We start from the raw sequence: 21,772 nt of genomic DNA, 5'->3' as shown, positions 1-21,772 counted from the left end.
AAAATTATATTTATACCTGAAAAGTGACAATATGCATTGTTGCCATTACAATTTGCAGACCATTATATACAAGAAAATGGCACTAATAATTCAACTAGCACAATTCCCAATCTGACTTTGCATCTTATTAAACTACTTAATTATTTGTACAAAGTATTTTTTTCTTTATCCAGTTCAGGGACATGGGGGAGCCAGAACTTATTCCGACAAGTGTACGATAGGGTAGACCCTGTTTTTGGAGGATGGGAGGAAACCTACGTGAATAAGGGACAACATAAAAACTATGCCAATACAGTAGCACTCCACACATAGTATTAATGTCTAGTTAAGTCATGAGAGCTCAAGACAGGAATGAAGAGGCTGAGCCTGGCCGCTAGTGGAGTTCGAGACCTCTAAGAAGAACAAGGTTGCTTCTGTCAGTGTGTTGGTGGACCAGTAGGTGGCGGTTTTAGAAGGTGGCTCTCTGGATCTGCATTTCCAAATTGTTTGCCTCAGTATAGTGATAGTGGTTGCAGTCATAAGAGATCTCATCTTTTCGATGCAACTACTTGATAATCATGACACTGTTCCTGGAAATGTGATATGAAACTAGCTTGGTTTGAACAATATGCCTCCCCAAAATTCCTTTTTAATTCAAGAGGTGAAGAACTTTCTATTTGCTGGCACATAAGAACAGCTGTGTCATACAGTATACAGGAATGGACCATGCTCTTGCTTATAAAGTGTCATTTTAATACAGTACTGGCATGTTATTTTTTTGTTCCAAATGTTCACAAATATTACTGAAAAACCTCCTGATTAACAACTGAATAGTTCCAAGTCTTTGAAAATTGATGATTTAATCATTAAATATAAAGCATGCTAGATTTGGACCTCCAGGGGTCAAGGTTATAGGCCCTCGATCTAACCTTTAAGGCCTTCTTTTTTGTGTGCTTTGTGGTGTTGTCAAATCCTTAAGCTCAAAGTTAACAATTTTGCTGTAAAACAACAACTGTAAAATGAATCACACAACACTCTGTCCTTTCCTGTACAATCTTGTTGAAACATTTTGGCTCAAGGAAGAATGGAGAGCCCCTGCCTTAGTCTTGGCACAGATTGGCTGCACACTTCTCATTCAGTCTTACAGTTGAAACAAAGTTCCCCCACTGTAAGAAATAATTATATAACAATGAGAAAATTAATGAGTTCCACTACTGAATGAGTCCACATTTTATTGTTTTAAAACACTGAATACAGTAGGAATAAGAACATGAGGCTACTGGGGTAGCTGCTCCACACATCCCTACTGGGACTTAAAGGCTCTTGCTATCAGGGCCATTGAGATCTGGAATCAGATTTGAAAGTCTGTCATTCGGAAAAACCCAGACTCTATAAACACCATCCTGTGAGACTGAAATAGTTTGTTCGTAACAACACAAGAAGTCCGTTTGAGCTATGTTCCATAAGTGACAAAACCGAACCTAACACAAAAACATTTAAAACCAAAGGATAGAATCATTAAAAATTTGACAAAAAATTGTTGCACAACACAGTTGATTTTCGTGATTTAAATGGTGTAAATGGGCAGCAAGCACAGCAACTAGAACACCTTCTCTTAGCTGCCGGTCTGTCCTCCTGTCCTGGAATCTGAGAGTCTATCCGCACTAATGTGCTTGTTGAGGTTTCCATTTTCGGTCAGTCAGTGTGGGCAGTCAGTCGGTCAGTCTGGAACAGAGTGCTGGTCTGCTCCTGTGTTAGTCTAAGTCAATTACAATTCCCTCTTCCCTTACCACCACTTCCCATGACCAGTTCCGTGAATAGGAAATAGGAATTGGCACTGGGACCTGGTCTGAAGTAGAGAAACTAGAATGAGTCCTAACCCTAGTTCCAGTTTCAGCTGGTAGCAGCAGTGAACACGGGGCCGGTGGGCATGCTGTCCCCAGACACCTCCCCCATTGCCTGCAGTGCCACTGTGGCCGCCATAGCCTTAGCATGCTTCTTGTTGGGGCTGGCTGTATGGGGCTGGTACTCTCTGCCATTGATCACCACCTGGGAACAGTAAAAATAATACATTCAGAATTCTCCGAATTTAAACAGCATTACTCTTCTCCTGGACCCTACATCTGTTCACAAGCAGGAGGGAAAAGGGACCCTTCTTCATGTGAGCTGAAGTACTGGACCCTTGGAGAAAGTCTACTGTTGGCAGGGCAGGAATGTGTGCCTCACTGATCTGAAACTTGATGAAATGTCAGTTTTGCACCAATACGAGGAAATGGACAATGCACTGACTAGACAACTACTGTGCAGATGTCCTAAATGGCCTGTTCCTGTTGTAAAGACAACAATTTTCCCCACCTTGTTGTTTGGGTACTCTGCCATTTCTTAAATAAGTCCATTAATAGTGTTATGAGGAAAAAAGAACACTTCAAATTAAGTGTATCTACTGCATTGTAGGGTTTTAACATTACTTCCTATGAATCAAATTTAGAACTCTTAACTACAGATCCAAGCATTATATTGATCTTTTAAAATGTTTCCCCAAATCATTTAGATGACTGGGTCAGTTATTCGGTTAACATCCTAGATCTTTTTCTGAAGATAGTATTTTTCAGATACTACCTTTAGTATATGCAGCACAAAAACGCAGTATCACTAAAACGTTGATGTAGGATATCTATTACCAACACTGCAGTTCCTAGCCCCTCAAGATGGTGTTGAGCATACATTTAAAAGAGAAAGATGGGAAAGGAATAAGAAAAGAGAAAGGGACGAAGAAAACAAGGAGGAGGAATAGGGAGAAGGGAGGAAAGAGAAAAGGGGAGAGAGGGGCAGCCTGACCTTAAAAAGAAAGTTTTTGCGGTGGTCTGGGCCACTGTTGTGAACCATGACGAACTCCGGGGGCGACCACTTCCTCTTGTTACACATCTCCATGAGAGCAGACACTGGATGCTTCCCTGAAAGATGGATTAAAGGGTTAGGACATTTAACTTCAGCTTGATGAACAATGTCTGCTAAGGATACAGAGAAAGAAGTGCGCTTTTACTATTCAGAAATCTGTAGAAATTCAGAGTATTTTGCACTGTCTTTCAGAGAGGCACACATTCTTAAAAATGAAAAGCTGTTGGATCTGTATGAGTCACAGTCACAGTGAGGGTAGAGTGGCCGGGATCAGGCCTTCTGGATTCAGGCAGCAAGACTGAGTGACTGGAAGTCTGGAAGAGTAACTCACCTAGAAGATCCTTCATCGCCGATAGGCTACCTGACTTCTGAGTCTTCTCACCTACGGCCACCAAACCTGTGGACAAAACGGACTGTGAGAACAGTACTGTCTGGGGGTAAAACACAGGTTCTCCATAATTCTCAGCACAGTGAACAGTATTTCTATCGGTCTAAGCACAGTGTACAGTATCTTCCTTGCTCTCAGTGCAAGCTCTCTCATTGGAGACTCTAACACAAGAGACTACAAAGTGACCTGACAGGCATTTAAAGTTGCAAAAGATAATCAGGTAACTATAAAGGTAACCAAGTTAGCTGAGAACTAGTTCAGTACTATGAACAAGAGAAAATAAGTGTAAACTAAGAGGATGTTAGCTCATATAAGGCTGAAAACCGAAAGCACTGTTAAACACAAAGGGGGTTGAGAAAAAAAAAACTGCCCAGTCATATTGTTGGAAGAGATCTTTTTAATAAACGGGAGAATGAAAACCCTGGCTAACCAAATGACAAGATGGGCTGAACTTTTCTTATGTTCTGTTACACTCAGTGCAGTGCCAGTGTTGCTTAAGTGCAGAACAGTGCATCATTCTCCAGGCAGCATACAGTACTGATATCATTTTTGTGTTGCTATCACTCACTCCAGTGAACTGTGAAGTGCACCGTGCAATGCATACTGTGTATTTTCAATGTCAAGTCTCATTCTCACAGCTGTACACAAGAGTAAAACGTCCATCTTGCTGTAGATAAACACTGACTCAGTCTCTCGCACTCCTCACCCTTCCGGTCTGTCTTGAAGTCGATTATAATGGGCTCCACAGTGCCCTCGCGGTTCTTGCCCAGCCCCTCGCCTTCTCGCCAGCCCATCTTCCGCATCAGGAATTCCCCCACGCCCCCTGCCACTGGTGCTGCTCGCAGGAACTGGTCCTGAAGAATGGGGAGTGGGGAAAGCAGTGGGAGAGAGACAGAGAGAAAGAGAGGGGCACACAAGGAACAGAAAGAAAGTTAACAGCACATCTCTGCAGGCCACTCGCTAATTTCAAACCTCCTCAGAGCAAGGGACAGAGGTTCATGTCAAAGCGTCACCTCATACAAGGAAAACTCCTTTCAACTTCTGCATCCCGCTTGCTGTTATATGTGAAAGATGCACTTGGCTTATGAATTTCTATACAGCCCAGTCACCTGCCATGAAGCTTACTCAATGAGGAGTAAAAACTCTTATGTGGAACCTTGGACTGAAAAATGACAAACCCCATTGACACAAAATTCTGTCCACTCAGCAAATGACAAAACAATGATACAATAAAACCTGACTTAAGGCTCTCAGATAAAACATGACCTAGTTGTCACACCATACCTACTGCCACAACGTAACTCTGTTGTCCAACAGGCTCTTGGTAGAACTGCAGCCCAATGGGAGGTATGTACTGGTGTCTCAGGGACTCAGGAACTGAACAGGCTCATTGGTCTATATAAATCTTTTGACAACCGTTGACTGCTTGGAATTTAACTCTCTATTGCACGCAGCCATGCATAAACAAAGACGAACCAAGACATCTTTGTAAGGTAAAAAATAAAACAAGATCATGCAACAGAGGGTTAAAAAGAGTTTGTATCTCATTCTTGGTCATACCTCTGAATTACAGGATTAACCAGGGTGCTTGTCTATACTGAGCAGCAGTCCTGACTCAATGCTGGGCCCCTCTCTCTGCTGCCCAGTCATTAGACCACCAGTCAAGAAAGATAAACTAATTTCCAAGGTTGTTTTAAAGTTCTCTTTATACAATGGTGCTACTGTATTCTGTATAGAAGTTACATAATCAAAAACCAGAAGAAATCTCAAATCAAGGTTTGATCAGAGGACAGTTAACACAACTGACACTTATGAGAACCGTCTTTATTGCTGTGCAATCCTATAGAAAAGTCTAGTGGAGCAGTGACAGTATCTCAGCCAATGCATGTCCAATCGGTAGGTCTCAGTTCACACTTGAAAGTTGATGGAGAGTAGTAGCAGTCTACAATCCCTCCAAAGAGTGGTGTGGGAGAGACTAATTACAAGAGGAATGCTGAGAGGGGGACCCCACTTCACGCGCTGCACATTGCATATGTAACTCAGCTATAGACAAATGCCCTGTACTCGCTATAGAGGAGCAAAACTGCACAACATCGCTTAAAAATTATATATATACAAATCCACATATATATATAATGGTGTTGTCGGTGTACATACCTAGGCCTCTGCGGCCGTGCTCTGATGTGATTAGAAGGGCCTGAGAGTGACCATGGCAACAAGGCAGCTACAAGGACTGACCCTGCAACAAGTTTCCATACAGAGGGGTGAAAGTTCACAGGTCACTCTGTGAACCTCCACCTCTCTCCCTCATTCCCACCCACAGAGAAACACTAGTGGTTTTTCCTTACTCCAGAGTTCTCGACCACACCACAAGCTGATCACATGATTGAGAGGTGCCTTCACTCCAAGTAGCTCTGAGAGCTCCTCTGTGTTCCTCAGATCAGGGGAGTCCAGTACCAGGCCTTCCATTGCATACCATCACAACCTCCCATTAACACCATGTAACAGCTGGATGTGCAAAAACCTACAATGGAAAGTACTGCACTGGCAGACACTTCACTTTCTCTGCCAGAGGAGGCTTTAATGCCCTCATGTCCCCAGTGATGATATGAAACAGTGTGTTCAGGCCTTCACACTGAAAAAACCCTGGGAGCCAACTCTCTGTTCTTGCCACAGGTGGGAACACCCCTCCTAGGTAGGTACTGGGCTGAAGGTCACAACACTAAGCCTCCAGAGTTTTACTTCAACTGTAAACATCCTCACTTCACTGATAAACTGCGCCAGTTCCTTCACCACTAGCTAAGGACCTGATAAAGGGCTTCCTTTAAACCAGTTCAGCACTACCAAATGAAGGCATTAAAACCCAATGACAGCTCAGCATACCTGGGGATAGGGCTGCCCCACCTACAGTGCTCTGATTCCTGGCACTCCAGACTTGATCCAAGGGAGCCCCCTTCATTCACACAGGGGATCTCCCACATCCATTTGACCAGGTAGAGGGTGGATTGACAGGCATACTTACTTCCAATTCTCCTTTCCCCTCTTTTCTTTCTCTCTCTTTCTTTTCCAAGGAGCCTCTTTTTAGCAAAGAGGGCACCATGCAGACTGATAAATACCCCAGTGTCAGGGACCCGGGGTGCCCATCCTGTTTTGTACCTGCTTTGATAAAATTTTCAACATCAACATCTGTTTCATGGTATCCAGTGGTGTATCCAGTTCACAAAGAGCGCTGAAGAGAGCCTGACCGAGAGCTGGCTTCCATGCACCAACAAACAGGGTTTTAGTGCTCCTAAAGGTCTCAGGTCATAAACCACAGGCTGACAAATTAAGACAAATGTTCAGAAAGTATTCTTAGCTCTGCTCTATGTTAAGTCCCAGTTACAGTCTTGTGTAGTACAGAATTAACATGAGCTGCAGTAAACTGATGTAACTGGACAGTAGATCTTAGATGTGTATAAACTAGAAGCACGTGTACTGGAGTCAGGTAATATGAAAATTTCTGAATCATTAGGAGTTGTGAACTTTTTTCTAATAACGTTTTGGCAATCAGGAATAAAAGACAGATGGCACAGCGGCATGGCCCTTTGTACAGCTGCGTCCTGGGTTCAGTTCTGTAGTGGAGTGCCTTGTATCTTGATTTTACATGTTCTTTGTGGGTTTTTCTCACTAGATGCTCCCATTTTCCACAGACGTGCTGCCTGGGTTTAGTGGCACCTGTGTGCTTGTGTTTGTACCCAATGACAGCTGGTGTCCCAAGGTACACAGTGTAGTCCTCCTTCAAAATTGTGTGCATTTTATGGTTACTACTTTGAACTACAGGTGTATGGCAATTTAAAAGTCATTACTGAAGGCCACAATTGGAGCATGAACAAATATGGAAGCTGCTGCATGCTCATAAAGTACAGCAATTTTCAATAAACTATCACTTTTCTTCACACCAAATTAAACAATAACCCATGTTATGAAAGAGAGGAGGGAAAGCAGTTGTCCACAGGGGACAAGCAGTTCCTACTTCAGCCTAACAGCCCATCAGAGTGGTGTTCATCCCAGTTTCTAGCCAGGCTCTTATGCTGTAACTATGTGGTGTGACCACATTTGTGAACTGATTACATCAATGAACACACGAGACAGACATCAACCACACAGAGGCTGCCTCCGAGGACACACTGAACACACTACAGAGCAAAGGCGGGCGCCAGTTCCAGAAAGGCTCCAGGGAAAAGGGAAAAGGGGTGTGTGTGAGGTAGGGTACACACGTGTAATGGTGTCAAATTAGCCATCCCTTGTTAGCATGCTTTTACTCTACCAAGTGTTCCACGCCATTAAGGATTAACATTTAAATTAGCTATTGTCAGCAGTTACTAAGTACTGTGACAATTTTCCATCAATCCAATCACAAAAAGCTAATGGTGTATGCATATAGGTGACAGGATTTCTACATGTCACCTAGTTAAGTTTAGAATTATAATGTTCATGCTAGCATGCAAGTTGTAAACTGTATGAAGACCATCAATGTTTTCTACAACCCATTTAGAATGTATGGAAAGTTGTAATACTGTATAAAAAAAACAACTGGTCAAGGATGTGACCAGTAAAGCTGGCTGCATTTCATACACAAGGTTTCTAGATTAAAACCGTTGCCTTTGAGGAATAACGCCCTGTATCCCAACAGAACTATCAGTTGTGTCTCAGAACAGTAATAGTTCGAGTTTAACTCCTGTTTGGAGTCCCATTCTTGTGATGGAGAACTGAATACTACTCAGGCCATGTTCAGGTGCATTGGGCACAGATGGAAGCCATGGAGACAGGGGTCATGTTTGGGGAGAGCACTGCATCCACACAAACAAACTGCCTCACAATCTCAGAGCGGGGCTCAGTCGCTGTGTCTCTCGGTCCGTGACATATAGCTTTACCTTCTTGACCCAGGCCTGCGGTCCGCTGCTGGACAGCTCCTCTGAGGACAGCACCTGCGCGCCGGTGGAACCAGTAAAGCGGCCAGGCATGGTGTTGGACTGGGCCCACGCATCCACCTGGGGAAGCAACCGGCTCAGGGTCAGCCACGGATTCACATGTGGCAGGGGAGGGGGAAGCAGCCACTCCGGAGAAGCTCAGGGGAGGTGTCAGTACTGGGTGCCATTATGGCCTGAAACCCAAACACTCATTTGCTCCCAATGGTGTTGAAGGAATAAAACATAAAACTAACTATTAATAATTTAACACTTATGTGGAGGTTAACAGGTTCACCAGAGGAGACAGGTTATTATAAAAAGGTCTTTATTGTTTAAACCTTGACTCTGCCATCATTTTATTCATATACATCCTAAAATATAGGGTAGTACCAGACCAATTAAAGTGAAAACCACAGTACCTATGGGCATCAAGCAAACATTCGTTTTAATGAACTAAATTTTGGGGGAAAGTCAGGGATTTTAACTGGCCAACTGTGAAAATGTGAATGTGGACAAAGGAGTCTCAGTGTGGTGACATGTCTGAGAATGTTGTGTGCATTACAATATCAATCAGGTAACCCTTTGATCTTCTGAAATACCCCATATGTAAGAATGCTGAAATTAAGTTGAAGGAGAATATTTGTAAAACCCCTAATGCAATCTAAATAAGTGTTTTTTCTCATTTATGGTGTTGAAATACAGGAACAAAAGAATGGTTACAAATGAGGTTGCCTTTAGGCCCACCTGGCCTGTACAGCAGTTAGTAGCTAATCCAAGGATCTGATCTAGCTGTTCCTTGAAGGAAGTCAGGGTATCATCTGGTTACCTTTACTCCATACTCCCACTCCCCATTGGGTAAAGATGTGTTTTCTCTGTTTTAAACAAAGCAAAGCTTAATATTTATTAATATTAAGCATAAGCTGTACAGAAGGCCATGCAAAGTTGGCAGAAGCTTTTTTTGGTCATTCATATACCAGTGAGAAGCGATTTTTATTCACTTTAAACCAATGAATAGGTAGCTTGTTTTATATTCCCACAAAATGTTTCTCTGTAAAATGATACTAAGTATATCTGCTCAGTTATTAATCCAATAAGTCCGCAGTCTCCCCAAACACCACCAACCATGCTGATACAATGATCCCCGCTGTGGACCTGCAGCCCTGTGCAGCACTCCGCCCCTGGGTAGGAAATGGGGAAAAGAAGTGGCGAGGGGCTTACCTGCTCCTGCGCCCGATTCAACATGCAAATGGCGTTGACGTCGAAGGGGTTCTCAGCGAGCTTCTTCTGTGCCGCGGCTCTCTCACTCATTGCCAGCGTGATGTCCACAGGCTGGGAGAGAAAGCACCACCAGTCACTAAAAGAAAACGGATCCCCGTCCATCCTTGTGTTTGCCCGTATCTGTGCAGCTGGGGCTCCGAGCGAGGGTTGGGGTGGGCGGCAACACAGAACCTAAAGGCACTGTTGGCATTGACAACTGGTCAACAATTTTGCTTCCAAAACAAATGCCATCTTAGTTTCAGTCCATATGAAACACTTTTAAACACTGAAATACCCAAAACACAAAATGCAGATTGCATTTACACTTCACAAATGTTAACAGAAAAGCTAATGAGAAACTCGTTATCTTAACTATTTAAGCATAAACGTTCAAAGGGTACCATTTAAACTTACTTCAAAGCCAAGATGTTAAACGTAATAAGATGAAGAATATCTACATTGGCTCTCAGCACCTGACAGGTTGTAGCCGTGCAATACATTTTTTTAGCTTTACTCTTTCATACATCAGAACTGTTTTGATTTTATTTTTATTTTTTGATTTGATTTTAACTGTCATGTGTTTAAGATATCAAAATCACCTGAACAATAAGTGTACAAAAGCAGCTAAAAAACATATCAAAGCCACCAAAAAGATCTCAATTGAATTAAGAAAATTCAAATTTTATGCAATTTTAAATTTAGGCAAAATTAGAACAAATCAGTAACTAAAAATACCCCTTAATGCATCCTACAACATTGTCAAGATCCTGACCTGCTGTACATCTACATAACTGTCCTCCACAGAAGCAAAGTTGTGTTACTGCCTGAGGATCTGTGGAGTAGCTTAAAAAAGGACTAAACAAGCAGGCGACTTTAAAAACTCACCAAAATAATTTTAATAATTTTAATTTCTTTTGTACTTATTATGACAGGAATTATATCTCATCACATTGGGCACAGGCATAAACAGTTATTCAGAATACAAAAATGCACAACGGCTGAAATTAAAACCATTTCAGAGAACTACACAGGGCATTTACATGTTCTGTTTTAAAGTAAACCTCACAACAGAGGTAAAATGTAAAGCTGACATATGCTCACCTACACTTCATTGCATTTGAATGACATTTCCTGAGAATAAAACACCAGCGTTACATTATACAGTGTGACATCCTGTAACATGAACACAGTAGTACCACCAGTCACAACATTTCTAATATTGATATTAAGTCATTTTTGAGTTTGCAACTTTATGCTCTTGCAGTCTTGTAAAAATGTGATCAACTTTAGATTTTATTTAAAAATATGAACTAAGATGGTAAAATGAAAGTCACATAGAAAATATATTTCCCATCAGTAAGAGTCACCTTAGTCTTTCACAGAGGTGAAAACTAAAGGCCAGATCAAGTCTTTGGTGAAACAGCTAGAACCCTGTTATGAATAATGACCATGCACTGCTGTAAAAGTATCAGAAGCTTTTACTGTAAGAGCCCCTTTCTTTGTTTCAGAAATCATAGCAGAATAATTCCAAAAGTTTTAAGCAGGTATTAAAACCATTCTTCCATGTGCATTCAAATGAAACACTTGTGAATAAATTAACTCATTAAACAGTTTGAGGCAATTTTAAAGCCACACAGATGTCCCAGTAACTGAAAAAATACAAAATAAAAAGCCAGCTTTAGTGATTTCAGGAGCTTCCTTTAATAATCAACATAGCATTATGTACAAAGAAAATAAAATGACATACAACTAAAAAGAAAAAAACCTACTAAAATGCCATTTCATATAAAAAGCCAAACATGATTACATTAGGAGAGGGGATTCTACAGGAATGTGGATTTCTACATCGCAACTGTTTATACAATTATGTACAAAGTGACAAGATCTGCTTCATTGTACACCTGAAATCAACAAGTCAGTGCTCTTAGCACTGCAATGCAGTGCAGAAGATTAAAATTTACAGATTTTTTTTGCGGCCTTTTGCATGTTCAGAATACTAAACTACATCCCAGAATGTAAAATTCAATACAATCAGAGCAGGCCTTGTGTGGGAGCCGTGTCCCATACATGGTGATTTTAGCCATGTCCTGGAGCCAGAGGACATTCCCCAGGTGCTGGGATCTGTATTGACAGCACAGTGCTGCAGTACAAAAAAAAAACAAATTCACCTAAGCAGCAGCTGTGTGTGTGTTTGCAGGTGTGGGCATGCATAGACCAGAATGAAGATGACAACAGCACTGCAGTGCTTAAAGCAATTACCAGACACCTGTCTGAACAGACATGTAATGTCTTACAGAGCAGGAGTTTGGAGTGACTTCAGAGGTGGGCTGTCCCCTTGTGCAACAACACCACAGAAGCAAGTGTTTGCAATAACCTTAAGACCCAGCCTCTAAACACCTTGACTCTAGAGAGCTCTTACACAGAAAACAGGCTAACAGGGCATCTGGTCCAGTGCCAACTTCCCTTTTGCAACACTGACTTTGTTACCCCTGCTGGTTTAAAAACTGAGGAATCTATACTGTATTAAACAAATTGCTCCATGTGGCAGATGCTGTACCCTGTTACTGGAGTACTGGCTCCAAAATACATTTGAACTACCATTTACTGCCTAGAAAAAAAAATGGAGCCAAAGTCCATCCAGCAGGGCACTTTCTCTACACCACAGAGCAGATAGAACTGAATAAGCAAGCAAGGGGAAAACAAATTAAGAAATCTTTAAGAAAAACAAAAGCACAAAACAAAACACCTAAAAATCTGAATTACAGTGACAAGATGTCAAAGCAATGTAAGCTTTCTCAGTTGAAAATTTTCCAGAGGATCATTCATTTTGCACTCCAAATGTAGAGAATAGGTTTTGATTGTCACACAAGATCTACACAGAATTGGTGTCTTCTGCAAATTACAAGAAGTGAAACTACTCTACATCTGTCTACAGATACCCTATAGTGTGGGGTGCTTTCCCTCTCTACAGGCTAGACATTGCCTTTAGCCTTGGAGCCAACAGTTTGTGTGAATCTAAGAGATGATCACATCAGAAAAAAGTAAAAATTCTCCCCCAAAAAATCAAACAGCAGGGATCAGAGATCTTTTCTCCCTCCATAAAAGAACATCTGGGTTTTTCTTTTTGAATTATCCCTTTAATCAGCACCAACTAAATAGCAACCTTCTTTTTCACACTGGCACACCAGAGACATGTCCTCACATTATAGTTTTATGCTGGTCACTTTCGAGGTGGAACCAAGCCTCACAAGCTATGTGGCACTGGGCCAGGGCCAAGGCAAGAGCTAACATATACATTATTTAATTGTGACGGTCTGTCGTACACTACTTGAAAGAGAAAAGAACAATAGCAGTCAACATTGTGTAGTGGGAAAAAAAAAGTCTAGCCATAAGAAGTTGAAACACAGGCACTTGTGACTATGGGTAGAATCTAGTGTTCAACAAAACCTGAAATCTTTCTGAAACTATAGAATCAATGACAATATACACAGGAAATGAACAGGAAAATAATTATCAGCACAAAACAGTGTTGTGATAAAACAGGAATACAAAAAAGAGATCTAATGATAAGTGTACGTCAGTCCGCAAAAAATGCCATTTTTATGACTTAACTCTGTTCTTGGGTCCTGCAGCTACTTACCTTCTGAATTTGGTGTCCAACCCCACATAGAATGACACCAACTTCACATACTAAATCTCTTAGGTTTGCCACAGTTTCCCCTTTAAATTGTTTACATTAACAGATGAACTCTGTGAGGTCCACATTTTTCTCTCCAAGTAATTTTCTTCTCCTCCTATTTGTTGGTTTTCATTTGCATACAGCAATGCATAAAAAAAACTCGAAGAAAAGCGAGACCACAGGATCCATGTTTAAAATAAATCCACACTACAGCACTGTGCACCTGTGGCTGCAGAATGCGTCCCATGTCCCACGATGTGGCTTGTACTTCAAATAGTGTGAAAGACCTGAGCCGTGCTGAGAAGGCTCAGTGAGGTTCTGGCTCAGCTCGGGTGTGCCAGTGTAAGAAAAACTAATAAAAGTTTCTTTAGGAAGGCTTGCACTGGTCAGTCACACAGCGCAAAGCTTACATTGCTAAATGGCATGCTCTGGACACTCCTACCTTCTTTGTTAAAATCAGCGTTCAAACTGAGATTTTGGTTTATGAAGACTCCACACCCAGCAGTAACAAAATTCCTGGAATCTGGGGGCATTTAGATAGGTACAGGAGACAAGGAATTCCAACAGTTTACACTGAGTTTCCACAGACATGTTGCAGCGGTGTCAGGCCCTTTATCAGCACGCGCGCTTCTTGTCTAGCTGCCTCGGCTAGTGGGGAAGTGGATCATTCCCAACTGCAAGTCCAAAGACAACTCGCAACACAGGAAGTTTCTCTGCAGGTGTGCCAGTGATGGCTGCCTGGTGCAGGGGGCAGGCCTGGGGGAAGGGGGTGGGTGACTGCACTGGCTGCACTGGCTCCAGCTCAGCTTGCTAGCTGTGCCAGTCTCAGTCTACGAGCCCGTGCCCGCTTGGGAGCCCGCAGTGGAGGCGGGGGGCTGGAGCAGAGGCGCGGTTCCCACCTGCACAGGTGTGTCACCGAAGACGTCGTCCTTGCTGTCTTTCTCCTGCTTCGTGTCTACAGGAACCCACTCCCCATAGGCGCCGTCACTCTCTTTCTTCCTGTGCTGTGACCCAGACGACACGGGGAATTCCTTGGTCAGAGCTACCTCCGTCCGTGACACCGGTTTTGCTGATGGATTCTATGGGAACAGCAGCACAGGGTTCAGTATGTGGTATTCATGTTATATAACTGCTTTGAGTACCCCAAAGTTGATTTTTCTGTTCTATAACCAGCCCTTGGTACCTACATTTACATTCTCTAAATTTTCAAAGGAAACTTCAGAAAAGAGGGAGCAAACTTTTTTTGCTTTGAAAATTCCATATGAAAATGAAGCTCAGCAATAGGCGCAGATATACTCATTCATTATTATACTTTCTGTTGAAAAACAAGTTTTCTGTATTGTGGCCATCTAGCAGCACAGTAACATTTCAGCTGAACTTCACTGTGTGGATGGCTGGACTTCTATTTTAATTTGAGGGTATTGATAATCTGTAACTCAAATTTCCTGACTAGAAACTCTGCATTGTATTATCATGACAGTTTATACACTATACTATTACAAGATACCATCTTTGCTGTATCAAGTTCTGCTAGTGGGGTATTCACATTTTTATTGTACTGTGATGCTATTACTAGTTGTGATTTTAATAATGCTTAGTCCAGAACTGGCTGCAAACTGTACTGATTCTGTGCTAGCATGTGCTTTGTTCAATCAGTGATGTACAAAGTATGTAATGTCTTACACTGAGACTGAAGGAAATCCCCTTGTTTTCACCAACTCGAAGAGCTTGGCTGCCAAAAGGCTTCTCTTCATCTTCATCATCTGACACATGCGGTTTATTGATAATCTCATTCTCGTCCTCTTTACTCTCAGCAATCTGCTTACACTTCTGCAGGAACAGAGAGACATCACTTCAGAACAGCCATAGCCTTGCAATTACAAAATGTAAAAATCAAATAAAAATGGCAGTTTTTTATAAAAATAAACACGTAGTATGCAACTCCATTAGACTTCAATAACCTTAATTAGTTTGATATGGTGGTATAATTTTGCATGAAAACTCCAAGTAACCAGTTTTCCAATTATCACATGCAACTGTTTTCTTTCAATATTTAAACAATTTGACAGCAGTATTTTCATGAAGAATTATAACAAATATTTTAGAAGGTCACGATGTTCTGAACACATTTAGAAAGACACTACATTTCACTTTCACCCACCAGTGTCCCTCACCTCAGTAAGCTCCTTAATGCTGATGCTGTTTGCCTTCTGAACCACCTTTCTCTTCACCTCCTCAATGGGCAGGGGTGCAGGTATGGAGGACATTGTGGACATGTTGGGCAGTGTTTGCAGGGTGGGAAGAGTGGTGGGTAGGGTGTTCATTGTGGGGAGACTAATAGGCAGACTCATGGGCAGACTCATTGGCAAGGGAAGGGGCAGAGGAAGAGACAGAGGCAGCACTGGGGGTGGGAGAGGCAGCTGCAGTATAGCTTTGGGCTTCAGGCTCTCTGGAATGGGCACACCTGCCTTGGCACACATTGCAGCAGCATTAGCCTTGGCAATCTCCAGCAGCTGGTCTTTATCTGTCAAAGAAAAGCATCAATACACTGAAACACCATTCATGCCACATAAGGCAAGACTTTGACTACTCTGTACATATAAAAAAGCATCACTTATTTTCAGCTGCATTAATACAAGAACACAGTTAATCATCTTTGGTTTTAATTGCTTATTTAACTGGCCTCATCTATATTAAACCTTAAAGTGGGATATCAAACTATTATGAAGAATACAACTTCAGCAATACAGCTTAACTCTGACTGCAACATCATATTTGTAACAGTACAATCATCAGAACAATAACAAAACTTAAGAAGTCAAAAACTATGCCAGGGAGGTCTTACCCAGCTCAGTGAGGCGTGGGGGGGTCTTGCTAGTACTTCGCCGGGTTCGTGATTTGGACCTTCGCCTCCGCAGAATGAGGATGGGCGAGTGGCTGGGGGCACGCCTCCGCCAGCGATCAATAGAGCGGCTACGGTATCGGGAGCGACCCTGTCTCCTGCGGGAGCTAGAACGTCTACCCCTGGAACTGGAACGAGACTTCCTGCGGTGTTTGGATGTGGAGCGTGATCTGGAACGCCGAGCTCGTGTTGCAGACCTTGACCGTGAGCGCTTCTTCCTAGCTGGAGAATGGGACTTTGAACGCTTGCTTTTCTCAATAGATTTTGATCTCTTCCTTCTTGCTGGGGATCGGGACTTCGACCTCTTACTTCTTCTTGGAGAACGGGATTTGGAACGTTTTTTTCGTGCTGGTGATCTTGACTTGGATCGTTTTCTTTTTGGAGATCGAGATCTTGAGCGCTTGGTTCTTGTTACAGATCTTGACTTTGATCGTTTCTTTCTAGCAGGTGACCTGGATTTTGATCGCTTTCTTCTTGCAGGAGACTTGGACTTCTTCTTTCTACTACGAGATCTAGACCTGGACCTCCTTCTTCTCACTGGAGACCTGGACTTTGACTTCTTCCTTCGACTAGTAGATCTGGAACGTTTCCTTCGAGTGGCTGATTTAGATCTTGAGCGCCGTTTGCGAGCAGGTGATCTAGACTTTGATTTCTTCTTCCTGGAAGGAGACTTAGACTTTGAACGTTTCTTTTTAGTGGGAGATGTGGATGAATGCTTTTTTTGCTTTGAAGATCTGACATCTTTGCTAACTGAAGGTGATCTGGATTTTGAACGTTGCTTTCTTGCTGAGGGTTTAGCCTCTGCTGATGGTGATCTTGAACTAGATTGATTAATTTTCTTTTCAGACTCTTCTTCTGCTGGAGATGAATTATCTTTTGCAGGAGATGGTGATTTTGTGCTTGGTATTACAGAGGGAGATCTAATATCAGAACTGATTACTTCTTCAGGAGATACTAACTTTGTAAGATTCTCTGCTTCAGTAACACTGGAATCTGTTTGTTTAGGTGCAGAAGAATCAGGCTTTGTAGAACTATCAGGACCTGATGTCAGAGATTCTGGCGGTCTATCCAAGAGGGGTGAAGTGGACCTTGTGGGCTCTTGAATGCTTAGTAATGGAGATCTCAAATCTCTGCTGGAAGAAGGTGACATCGATATCTTTTCTCCATCATTAATTGAAGATGACCTAGATTGCTCATTTGAACTTTCAATCTGTTGCATGGTAGGTCCAGACTGTTCATCTGCAGTGGAAAAGCTCACTTCAGTGTGTTGCATGGTGGGTCCAGACTGTTCATCTGCAGTGGGAAAGCTCACTTCAATGTGTTGTATGGTGGGTCCAGACTGTTCGTCTGCAGTGGGAAGGCTCAGTTCAATGTGTTGTATGGTGGGTCCAGACTGTTCGTCTGCAGTGGGAAGGCTAACTTCAATGTGTTGCATGGTGGGTCCAGACTGTTCGTCTGCAGTGGGAAGGCTCACTTCAATGTGTTGCAAGGTGGGTTCCGACTGTTCGTCTGCAGTGGGAAGGCTCACTTCTATGTGTTGCAAGGTGGGTTCTGACTGTTCATCTGTAGTGGGAAGGCTAACTTCTATGTGTTGCAAGGTGGGTTCTGACTGTTCGTCTGTAGTGGGAAGGCTAACTTCTATGTGTTGCAAGGTGGGTTCTGACTGTTCGTCTGTAGTGGGAAGGCTAACTTCTATGTGTTGCAAGGTGGGTTCTGACTGTTCATCTGCAGTGGGAAGGCTCACTTCAATGTGTTGCAAGGTGGGTTCTGACTGTTTGTCTGCAATGGGAAGGCTCACTTCAATGTGTTGCAAGGTGGGTTCTGACTGTTCGTCTGCGATGGGAAGGCTCACTTCAATGTGTTGCAAGGTGGTTCCAGACTGTTCATCTGCAGTGGGAAGGCTCACTTCAATGTGTTGCAAGGTGGGTCCAAACTGTTCTTCTGCAGCTGGAAGGCTCACTTCAGTGTGCTGCAAGGTGGGTCCAGACTGTTCTTCTGCAGTGGGATGGCTCACTTCAATCTGTTGCAAGGTGGGGCCAGACTGTTCTTCTGCAGTTGGAAGGCTCACTTCAGTGTGCTGCAAGGTGGGTTCTGACTGTTCATCTGCAGTGGGAGAGCTCACTTCTGGGGGTGCTTTTGATATTGAGCAAATAGACGTAGAGGCCTCTTCTACCGAAGGCAACTGAGAAGTAAAGCACTTTTCACTTGTCATCAATTTTGGTATCATACTTTGATCTGTTTGTGGAGAAATACATTCATCTACCTCATGAGGTTTCTCACCATTTTTTTCATCCCTTAAAGAACAACTATTTTTTGTCTCTTTTACAAGCATCAGAGGTCTTACAGGAGAAACAGACTGGCGTGTCACACTATTGTCTATCAGTGGGGGTACAGGCTTCCATGTTGCACCTGGTGCTACTAATATGTCTGTATTTGGACCTGAAGACTCACTTGATATTTTAGTACTTTCCACAGGAACCACAGGATCCATCTGTTTTGTGGACTGGGGTGATTTAGTTTCACTAGACTCTAAATGCTTTATTGCCTCTATATTTTCTTGGGAACCCAAAATTCCAGAAGAGGTCTCCAATCCAGAAGCTGCTTCTAAAACAGACTTTAGCAATGTAAGAGGCTCAGACAGCATTTCAGTTGTAGGGGCCACATTGGTAGTGCACTGATTTTTATCAGGGTTTTTGGATTTTGAGTTCTCCTCTTTGACTGAAGATGGACTTTTCTCTGCAGATCCTCCATCTCTTGAAATAGACCTTGATTTGGACTTGTCTCTTGTTAGAGATCTTGATTTTGAATGCTTACTAGTAGTAGCAGGTGACTTAGATTTTGATGTCTTTTTATTTTTGGGAGATTTAGATTTTGACCGTTTTCGTCTTGAAGGAGATCTAGACTTTGACCGCTTGTTTTGTCGTGGGGACCTTGATTTGGACCTTTTTCTTTTAGGAGATCTAGATTTGGAGCGTCTCCGCCTTGCTGGTGATCTGGACTTTGAGCGCCTGGTCCTTCTTGGTGATCGAGACTTTGATCGCCTGCTTCTTCTAGGAGATCTGGACTTGGACCTAATTCGTCGTGGGGACCTGGTTTTTGACCGCCTGCTTCTCCGAGGAGACCTTGATTTTGAGCGTTTGCTTCGTACCACAGATCTAGAACGTGATCGCCTGTTTCGCCTACGCGATCGAGATCTTGACCTCCTGGATCGGGAAATTGACCGCCTATTTCTTGTGATTGATCTAGAAACAGACTTTCGGTTGCGTGAACGAGATCTAGATCTTGAGCGCCTGCTCCTCCTAAAAGACCTAGATCTAGACCTTCGATTTCTCCTAAGTGATCTAGACCTCCTCGATCTGGACCTCGAACGCCTTACTCTTATTGGAGACCGAGAAACTGACCTCCTGATTCGCCGTGTTGATCTAGATCTTCTGGATCGCGATCTTGAACGCCGGCGTCTAGACAAAGATCTAGACCGTGAGCGGCGGTTCCGTGTGAAAGACCTGGATCGTGTGTATCTACGCCTGGGTGACCTGGACTTGGATCTCTTGTTCCTTGTACGGGATCTTGACTTGGTACGCCTGCTCCTTTTCAGAGAAGGTGATCTAGATTTACGACCAGACTTTCTGACAGACCTGGATCTAGACTTCCTCCTTCCTGATCTTGATCTGGATCGCTTCTTCTTCGGGCTACTCCTCCTTTTTGAAGTAGACCTGGATCTTCTCCTGGATAAAGAGCGTGCCCTCCTAGACCCTGACTTTCCAGAAGTACGTTTCTGGCTTCGTGAACGGCTCCTGCTCTTCCTAGATGGTGTGCGTCTTGAGCTCTGCTTTTTCGATTGAGACCTTGATCTCGATCTAGATGCAGAAGGACTCTTTTTGGCTTTCTGGTTCTCTTTACCCTTTTCATTTTTTGCTTCAGGGCTATCCTTGATTTTCAGAGCCTCTGTTTCTTTTTCAGCAGTCTCTTCACTACTTGCAACCTCCATTTTAGGAATAATGTCAGGCAGGTCCTGAACTTTAGCTGGATTTACTGAATCAGTACATTCAGGTACCACACCATCCACTTCTGCAGAACTATCCTTGTTCTCCGAGGATGACACCTCTGGTTCAACTGAAACAAGATGCATTTCAACGACATTCAAACTCAGATCCTCCCCTGGAGGCACCTCAGAAACCTTCTCCAGAGACTCACACGTTGCAGGTGCTACTTCCAGTACAGTGACAGGTGATGCACTCTCCTGGGGTTTCTCTGTAGAGACCAGTGGTGAGGCACCATGAAGCTTAGAGGAATGTCTCATTTCAGATTCTGATTCTGTTCCAGTGGCTGAGGTGCTCTCAGATCTGGAATGAGTAGGAGAGTTCTTTACTTCTTTCTCTTCCTCCTTTCTCCTTTTCTTTTTCTTCTTCTTGCCTGCATGCTTTTTCTGCTTCTTGGTTTTGCTGTCACCTTCATCCACAGCCACTTCTGTGGTTAGAACAGAATACTACAATTAAACCAGTCCAACTACTTATCTCATAACAATGAAGAAACATTCACATAAACTGTTTCCTCAAACTTTGAATGTCAATATAAATGTTTAGTTCATACATCTGGACAGATCTGTTGACTACTAAACTTGTATTTGCACGGCCACACACTAGGTACAATTAATAATATACTCAAAAGAACTAATAATAAAAAGCAATATGTGGCAGTACAATGAAAAATTGATAATATTATCTTTAGTTTCTGTAGCACAGTAATGCTTAAGTCATACATTTAGAAAAGAAAAACATTTGTTTGAGAGTTATAATAAAGTACATTCCAGAACACTTCCTCAATTTCTAAGCACAGCTACACTAGACAATCCAGTATTAGGCAATGATTCTGAATTTTTACGCTTTAATAACTAACTGCAAAATTAGTTTGCATATTTGGGAAACTTTTTTTAAATTGATTCATTTTTTCCCCACAGACATGTTTACTGCATTCATGCCAGTCTGATTTCAGGGACTGGGAGTCAAATATACTGAAGAGCAAAGGGATGTTTATTCCAATCTATCTGTATATGTAAGTGGATTGTGCATCAAAATCACTATAAATAATAAAAGAATATTCTACATTGTCAGCCTGAAAGAACACAAACATTTTTAGATGTGAACACAGACACTTAATAGTGGACATGAACCAAGCACCCTTGGCATACTGTATTTTGCTGTAATTAAAACATAATCCACAGTGCGAACTACAAGCTAGGAAAATAAAAGCAAAAGGTTTTCTTGTAATATGAAAAATGGTGCACAAATATAGTACTCAAATATTCCTTAAAAATGATGTGCTTGTTAAAAGCTAGTATTACAACCTGAGAATACTAAGATAATTTCCAAATGGTCTTGCGTTAACTAGACTTGCTGCTGACACTGATTCCAAGATAAACAAATCATTACGCAATGAGGTGGTGTTCAGTGGATTGGCACACAACATCCAATTTTAAGAATGTTTAAAATGTGTTTTCATACCTATTTACAGTACACAAAAAAATTGCCCAACTGCACTAACATTATAAAAAGATTGCAGTATTAAAGATCACATTATAGCAAGGCTATACAGTGTAAGGTTTTCTTGTGTGATTGCTACGATGTTCCAATGACCTACTATTTAAAGATTGAGGACCAAGATATTTTTGCTTTAACATTTGCATATCTTATTATTCACAATTTGCTCTACTATTTGCTTGC

The 21,772-nt window shown here is 42.3% G+C and overlaps 1 protein-coding gene across 3 annotated transcripts in view; it reads right to left on the bottom strand.

Moving 5' to 3' along the window:
• Window positions 1–1,193: 1,193 nt before the first annotated feature.
• sonb (SON DNA and RNA binding protein b) overlaps window positions 1,194–21,772 on the bottom strand; it is a 28,969-nt gene continuing 8,390 nt past the window's right edge. The window contains exons 5-15 of one of the 3 annotated variants that reach the window (XR_016091001.1): window positions 15,996–20,519; window positions 15,325–15,674; window positions 14,834–14,980; window positions 14,050–14,229; window positions 9,433–9,543; window positions 8,179–8,295; window positions 5,423–5,504; window positions 3,972–4,119; window positions 3,209–3,274; window positions 2,818–2,933; window positions 1,194–2,028 (exon numbers count right to left, since the gene is read on the bottom strand). Coding sequence is in view for 2 of the 3 variants with exons in the window: in XM_088914765.1 (XP_088770891.1) it covers window positions 1,873–2,028; window positions 2,818–2,933; window positions 3,209–3,274; window positions 3,972–4,119; window positions 8,179–8,295; window positions 9,433–9,543; window positions 14,050–14,229; window positions 14,834–14,980; window positions 15,325–15,674; window positions 15,996–20,519 (5,915 nt within the window). In the remaining variant the exon portion in view is untranslated. Of the gene's footprint in view, window positions 2,029–2,817; window positions 2,934–3,208; window positions 3,275–3,971; window positions 4,120–5,422; window positions 5,505–6,323; window positions 6,425–8,178; window positions 8,296–9,432; window positions 9,544–14,049; window positions 14,230–14,833; window positions 14,981–15,324; window positions 15,675–15,995; window positions 20,520–21,772 lie in introns of those variants that run through there. The other 2 variants (XM_088914765.1, XM_088914766.1) reach the window with 2 other exon arrangements.

Source organism: Atractosteus spatula, chromosome 4 (genome assembly GCF_055471065.1).
Source record: "Atractosteus spatula isolate fAtrSpa1 chromosome 4, fAtrSpa1.hap1, whole genome shotgun sequence".
In the NCBI taxonomy this organism is placed as follows: Eukaryota; Metazoa; Chordata; class Actinopteri; order Semionotiformes; family Lepisosteidae; genus Atractosteus; species Atractosteus spatula.
Note: the sequence above shows the minus strand (reverse complement) of the source record. Positions and strands in the feature narration are given on the sequence as shown.